This window comes from Lepisosteus oculatus, chromosome 4 (genome assembly GCF_040954835.1).
Source record: "Lepisosteus oculatus isolate fLepOcu1 chromosome 4, fLepOcu1.hap2, whole genome shotgun sequence".
Lineage (NCBI taxonomy): Eukaryota > Metazoa > Chordata > Actinopteri > Semionotiformes > Lepisosteidae > Lepisosteus > Lepisosteus oculatus.
Window position 1 is genome coordinate 5,898,490 of NC_090699.1, and position 7,618 is coordinate 5,906,107.

General features: G+C 52.6%; 1 protein-coding gene across 1 annotated transcript; it reads right to left on the reverse strand.

The window, feature by feature from the left end:
- Positions 1–202: 202 nt before the first annotated feature.
- On the reverse strand, positions 203–6,148 carry LOC138238286 (uncharacterized). Its single transcript, XM_069188463.1, has 7 exons — positions 5,817–6,148; positions 5,159–5,418; positions 4,468–4,524; positions 3,474–3,610; positions 1,566–1,671; positions 1,311–1,457; positions 203–683 (listed from the first exon to the last, which is right to left on the reverse strand). Exons 2-7 carry the CDS (start codon positions 5,320–5,322, stop codon positions 464–466), a joined length of 831 nt encoding a protein of 276 aa, XP_069044564.1. The 5' UTR covers positions 5,323–5,418; positions 5,817–6,148; the 3' UTR covers positions 203–463.
- Between the last annotated feature and the right edge of the window lie 1,470 nt (positions 6,149–7,618).

Sequence of the window (7,618 nt, forward strand, 5' to 3'; positions counted from 1 at the left end):
TCACACTGCTGCGCTCCAGTGGGGCTGTCAGTGCTGAGCTGCAGGGGGACACAGCTGTTGACTTACTATTCTAAAATAATGTAAGAATAAAGTCGATCTGCATCCGTCTACAGAAAAGCACTAAGTGTAAGTAATACTAGAGGATTCCTGGCACGTCGCTAGAGCACCGAACAGCTTGGACCAGGACACCCAGCCACACAACTGTAACAAAAGGCTTTTATTTTTCAAAAAAAGCAATGTAAACCAAGCATATCCACAGCGGAGCGAACAGAACCTTTTAGAACCCTTTGTAGACCAGACGCGCCCCCCAGAGCCACTGTCCCCACTTGAGCAAACCGGTCCTCCCGGTTCTTCCACCCCAGCTGGGAGGGCGGGGTCAGTCAGAATCCGCAGGGATGATCCCCTCTTTATTCCGGACGCCCCAGCGGCCACCCTGCCCTCGGATCGGCGCGTCTCGCTCGCGCTACGACAGGTCCATGTCGTCGCTGGGCTTCGGCTGCTGCCCCCCCCCGTCTGGCTGGGGGTCCGGAGGCGGCTCAGACGTGACGGGGGAGTTCTCGTCCGGACTGCGGAGCTGATCCTGGCTCTGGTTCTGTGCCTCCAGCTGAGACAGCGAGCGGATCACCTCTGGAATGAAACTGCCAGGAGGCTTCCAGAGAACAAGCTCTGAGCACGAGGGATAACTGAGAGAGAGAGAGGGGTTAATACAGACACACTGACTGGACACTCCAGTACATTAACACTGCACTGAGAGAGAGGGGTTAATACAGACACACTGACTGGACACTCCAGTACATTAACACTGCACTGAGAGAGAGGGGTTCATACAGACACACTGACTGGACACTCCAGTACATTAACACTGCACTGAGAGAGAGGGGTTCATACAGACACACTGACTGGACACTCCAGTACATTAACACTGCACTGAGAGAGAGAGGGGTTAATACAGACACACTGACTGGACACTCCAGTACATTAACACTGTACTGAGAGAGAGAGGGGTTAATACAGACACACTGACTGGACACTCCAGTACATTAACACTGCACTGAGAGAGAGGGGTTAATACAGACACACTGACTGGACACTCCAGTACATTAACACTGCACTGAGAGAGAGGGGTTAATACAGACACACAGACTGGACACTACAGTACATTAACACTGCACTGAGAGAGAGGGGTTAATACAGACACACTGACTGGACACTACAGTACATTAACACTGCACTGAGAGAGAGAGGGGTTAATACAGACACACTGACTGGACACTACAGTACATTAACACTGCACCGAGAGACAAACTCACAGGGAGTAGATGAACTCTGACGGGACGGCTCTGGAAATTCCCAGCGACCCCTCCTGCAGAGCTGGGGAGAGAGAGAGTCGGGGCAACCCGCCCGCCTCCGCGTCTCCCGCCAGGTCGTCCTCGATCACGCACTCGCACACCTCCAACCTGGGAGACGGACAGAGGCAGAGGGTCCGCGCAGGCTTGGGAACAGATTCGATTGTGCCGCTGACTGCGCTCGGGCGCGGAGCGGGCCCTACAGGCCGCCCTGCTCACCTCTCCTCCGTCTCTCTGTAGTGCTCGTACTGCGCCTTCAGCAGGTCCTCCAGGGGCCGTGGGCCGTCGGGTTCGCTGCAGTTACTCCTCCCGGCCTCCGGGGGCGCTGCAACACACACAAACGCCACACTGAGCGCGCGCCCCGGCCCTCAGGGGGAACCTGAGGCCCCAGCGATTAAACCCCGGTAACAAGATACATTCCTACGACGGTATCGAAACATCTGACAAAATTTCCCATGAAGCCCAGAAGCGTGCGCTTTGCGAAGGTCGTCTACGTCGCCAGGTTGACACACCAGCCCCCGGTCTCGCCACGGGCGGCAGCGAGAGCTCCCACAAACTGTGACATGCAGCGGCCCTTTCTGCTCGCTAGTCACCTCGATGGACGAGCGATTCGGTGCTGCCCGACCCGCAGGCGTTTCACTGCAGAGAGTCTCCAACGTGAGCTGCAGGCCGAGGTAACGAGTAAAAGCGTTATCTCCCGGCAGGACCCTCTCGAAATCGGAGTCATATCTCTGCTGGATTTAGAGAGGTGTGTTCACAAGCCCGCTTGTTTACGGTGTGATAGGGCTGCTTCCCCTCACGGGAAGTTTGGTTGCCTCGTTCTGAGTCCCAGAACACGGCGCTGCTCGTACCCGGGAATTGAGTCTATTCTGTGCTGCGAAGGGGAGGTTTTACAAGTCACGGTGTCCGTTTGACTTTCGCTGTGGTTAGAAATGCGCTCTGCAGTGCGGATTCTCCCTCACCCCCAAACACACACACAGTTCTGTGTCTGCCTTTAAACGGCCGGGAGCAGAATCGACCCGGCCCCGGGTTCGACGCCGTCGCCTCACGCACACGGCGGGGCCACACCCACCCGCCTATGCAAGGGACAGCTCATGCCAGCGAGACGAGAGCTGCGGCCGTTTCACTTTGAAGAGACGCAAGACCGCTTCTCGGCGCCAGACGCAGGCTTCTCTCGTGTTCCTCAGCAGCCTGTGCCCTGTAGGGCAGGGCCGGGGGATCTGGGAGTTAGCCTGCTGTACGGAGCCAACAGACAAGAACCAGGGGCTGTTCTAAAGAGAAACAGAGATGGCCAGCAGCCCTATCACCCTGCTGCTCAAACACTGGCACCCCAGTGGAGCTCCGCAGTGTGAGCCTGGCCAGTACCTGGAGGGGAGACTCCTGGGAAAGCTGAGGCTGCTGCTGGAAGAGGTGTTAGTGGGGCCAGTAGGGGGCGCTCACCCTGCGGTCTGTGTGGGTCCTGATGCCCCAGTATAGTGATGGGGACACTCTACTGTAAAAAGGGCGTCGTCCTTCGGATGAGACGTAAAACCGAGGTCCTGACTCTCTGTGGTCATTAAAAATCCCAGGGCGTCTCTCGAAAAGAGTAGGGGTGTCACCCCGGTGTCCTGGCCAAATTTCCCCCTGGCCTTTACCCATCATGGCCTCCTAATAACCCCCTCTCTGAACTGGCTTCATCACTCTGCTCTCCTCCCCACTGAGAGCTGCTGTGTGTGAGCAGACTGGAGCATCATCCAGGTGGGGGGACACACTGGTGGGGGTGGAGGGGATCCCCCTGACCTGTGAAGAGCTCTGAGTGGAGAGTCCAGAAGAGCGTTATATCAGCGTGAGGAATTATTCTTATTATTAATTATGGTGACCCTGTGAAACGACGGTCTGAAGAGAACTCTCTGTATTCTGCGTGGCGTATTTAAAGTTGGAAAGGCGCAGGCACGCTGTCCATGTGCTGTGTTCTGTAGTAGTCGGGCTCCCCTGCAGTAGAGCTCAGCGCTGCCTGGCTGTGATCCGTCAGGCTCGGCACAACGCTGATCGGACCAGACCCGGATACACGGCTCGGCTCTGGCGCATCGCAGGGCTGCGACTCCAGACTCCCTCTGCTCACGGCACCCGGAGCGAGCGAGCACTCACCGCACTCAGTCCTCCGGGCCAGAGGGGGCGCTGCAGGGAAGCCTGAGGAGGTGTAGGCATGGTCGTTGTTCAGACTGAGGGAGGTGAAGTGAGCCGCCATCATCTCCTCTGTGAGACACTGCTTACTGACTGGAGCACTGACAGAGAGAGAGAAGGGTTAATACACACTGACTGGACACTCCAGTACATTAACACTGCACTGAGAGAGAGGGGTTAATACAGACACACTGACTGGACACTCCAGTACATTAACACTGCACTGAGAGAGAGAGGGGTTAATACAGACACACTGACTGGACACTCCAGTACATTAACACTGCACTGAGAGAGAGGGGTTCATACAGACACACTGACTGGACACTCCAGTACATTAACACTGCACTGAGAGAGAGAGGGGTTAATACAGACACACTGACTGGACACTCCAGTACATTAACACTGCACTGAGAGAGAGAGGGGTTAATACAGACACACTGACTGGACACTCCAGTACATTAACACTGCACTGAGAGAGAGGGGTTCATACAGACACACTGACTGGACACTCCAGTACATTAACACTGCACTGAGAGAGAGAGGGGTTAATACAGACACACTGACTGGACACTCCAGTACATTAACACTGCACTGAGAGAGAGGGGTTCATACAGACACACTGACTGGACACTCCAGTACATTAACACTGCACTGAGAGAGAGGGGTTCATACAGACACACTGACTGGACACTCCAGTACATTAACACTGCACTGAGAGAGAGGGGTTCATACAGACACACTGACTGGACACTCCAGTACATTAACACTGCACTGAGAGAGAGGGGGGTTAATACACACACCCTGACTGGACACTCCAGTACATTAACACTGCACTGAGAGAGAGAGGGGTTAATACAGACACACTGACTGGACACTCCAGTACATTAACACTGCACTGAGAGAGAGGGGTTAATACAGACACACTGACTGTTGTACTGCAATTCTCTTACTCTCTTACCTCTCAGGCTTATCACTCCTCCTCTTCGATTTCACTCCACGACTCATCCCTCTGTCCCTGAGAACAACAGACAGGCATGAGACTCCAGTACATCACACTTCCAGTCTCCTACATCGCTGTGTTACTTCTCTGCACTGAATAGTATTTTACTGCATTGTGCAGTGGGGCTGCTGGTGCTGAACGATCGCTGTGTGTCTCCCAGGTGGGGTTGTGGGTTCAGAATGATTACTGTGTGTCTCCCAGGTGGGGCTCCTGGTGCTGAATGATCGCTGTGTGTCTCCCAGGTGGGGTTGTGGTTTCAGAATGATTACTGTGTGTCTCCCAGGTGGGGCTCCTGGTGCTGAATGATCGCTGTGTGTCTCCCAGGTGGGGTTGTGGGTTCAGAATGATTACTGAGTGTCTCCCAGGTGGGCTTACTGGTGTAGAATGGCTACTGTGTGTCTCCCAGGTGAGGTTGTGGGTTCAGAATGATCGCTGTGTGTCTCCCAGGTGGGGTTGTGGGTTCAGAATGATCGCTGTGTGTCTCCCAGGTGGGGTTGTGGGTTCAGAATGATTACTGAGTGTCTCCCAGGTGGGGCTGCTGGTGCAGAATGGCTACTGTGTGTCTCCCAGGTGGGTTACTGTTCTGCCCCCCCTCTATGTGAAGCGCTATACAAAAGCACATGAATTCAGGCTTCTTTGTCACTCTCACCTCTCATTGGCCGTGAACTCTGTCAATCCAGTGCTTGTTGCCCACGGTAACCTCTGAGGAATGGTGTGCTGCCAGGGAAATGCCCCGGCCACACCCACCGTCCTGAAAGACGGCAGGGATGAGTGGCGGGGGTGCCGGCCAATCAGCGTCCTCCTCAGCTCCATCGCTGGCCAATAGAGATTGAAGAAGCCGGGCAAACTTGGTTGTCATCAGGCATCGAAGCGTGACGGCACCGCCCTTCCCATCACCATGGAAACAGACTAGGTGTGCAAGTGGAGATGCTGATTAATGACTCCTCGCATTCAAACCCATCTGTCTTACTTCTACAAACCCTTCTCCTCTGCTGCAGCCCCGATCTGTCTTTCCGACTGACTCCTCTCCCTCTCTCTTCCAGCCCCGATCCGAGAGTCCGGACAGCTCGCTAGCTCTCGGTTCGGACCCCGATCCGAACACCTCCTGCTCTTTCACACACACACACCACACGCATTTGAGCTATCTGGTCCGAGGAAAGCCTGAGATAACGCTTCTCTTCTTCCTTTCAAAAGGATCAAATCAGCACGGACACCCTCACACCCCTACAACACGACTGTCGTGTAATGTTATGAATAACACAGAACTAATAATAATAATACTACAATTTGTAAGGCGTAGACGTTACCGGAGCTTTTTTAGTCAGCTTTCCGCGAACCCTTGCACGCTTTGCCGGGAAACCGTTCCACTCGAGCCCGGGGCTGCGGGTGAGGCCTACTCCTTCCTCCGCCAAAGACACAAACCGGCCAAAACCACCCCCGTCTCGGCGTGTTTTCGCGTCTTCGCGTTTCACTTGAGCCCAGGAAACGTTGGTCTAGGATCGGAAATGTGTCTCAGCTGCGTGCTCCCGAAATTTCGGGAACCAGCAATTCCGGGTTTATTTTTGTTTGTTTTTTTAAACTCTGTACGCTCCGCGTCGCCTTGAGCCGAGCCAGGTCGGACACGGACTACAACTCCCAGCATGCTCTCCGAGGGCGCTCTGGCTGAGAGCGCTCCACACTCTAAGATAACAAGCAGCACGAACAGAGATTTATCAATGTCAATTAGAAAAATGGAATTTTTTCCACATATATGAAGTCGAGTAAATATAGACACATTTCTATGTTGCTTTTCTAGAAACTAATACAGACCATTTTGAATTCCTTTGTATGCTGATATATGCAATTGTAGTGTAGTGTGATTTGTTATACTGCGATGGACTTTTGCCCGTTGCTTGCTAGGACAGGCTCCGGCTTCCCCGTGACCCTGTACAGGATAACGGGCTTAAATAATTTCCAACTTCACGAACGCACGCTGCGCGGAAACCTTGCACTAGATGTTAGCGTAAAAGTAGCCTCAAATTGAATTCTTAATCAAACGCGAGTCTGGTTGTGCTCTGCTTCCTTCGTGTTCTGTTCTAAATGAAATGTAGTCAGCTTTTTAAAAGCATGTGACAAAAGAGCTAAGAGTGGACTTTCGGAGACACAGGCCACACACTCCCAGCCCACTCAGTATTGATGGAACGGAAGTGGAAACAGTCACCAGCTTTAGGTTTTTGGGAATTCACATTTCTAGAGATCTAGCCTGGACTGTGAAGAAGGCTCAGCAGCGCCTCTATTTCCTGAGGTGTCTCAAGCGATGGGGGATGCCAGTACCTGTGTTGGTGAACTTCTACCGCTGCACCATGGAGAGCGTCCTCACCAACGGGATCACCGTGTGGTATGGCAACACCTCTTCGCGAGAAAGAAAGGCACTGCAGAGAATGGTCAATATGGCCCAGAAGATCATCGGCTGCGGTCTCACCGAGATTAAACAGCTCTATGAGGACCGCTGCCGTGGTAGAATTCTGGCCATCACAGAGGACAGTCACCACCCCGGGCATGAGCTCTTCACCCCACTGCCCTCAGGCAAGAGATATAAGAGCATACGGACACTGACCACTAGATTCTTCAATAGCTTCTATCCACAAGCAGTGAGACTGGCGAACACATTTAGCCATCCCCCTCGGACCACACCATCTACCTCATTCTGATTTCTTACTTATTGCACATCTCCAGTCATTGTTTACACGTCTGCATTGTTTACATTCAAACTGTTTACTTGTTTACTTGTACATTGTCTACTGTTTGTTTGTATATTGTCTTGGTGCACTGACTGCACTTTGTGTTTTTACACTTTTTTTAACAATCGAGAGACTTTCTGTCAGTAAGAATTCCATTGTACCAGTACATGTACCAGTTACATATGGGAATAAAGTTCAAGTTCAACTTCAAGTAAAAAAATATTGAATTCCTCTGTATTACCCTGTTTTGCTTATAAAACACTAACAGAATTACACAAGGGTGGTCAGATAGCAAACACAGGACAATGAGCAAGTTATGTAGATCCATCAAAGACAATCGGAGCATCTGCAGATGTCCATTTCTGTTTGGCAGCATGTGTTTTCTCACG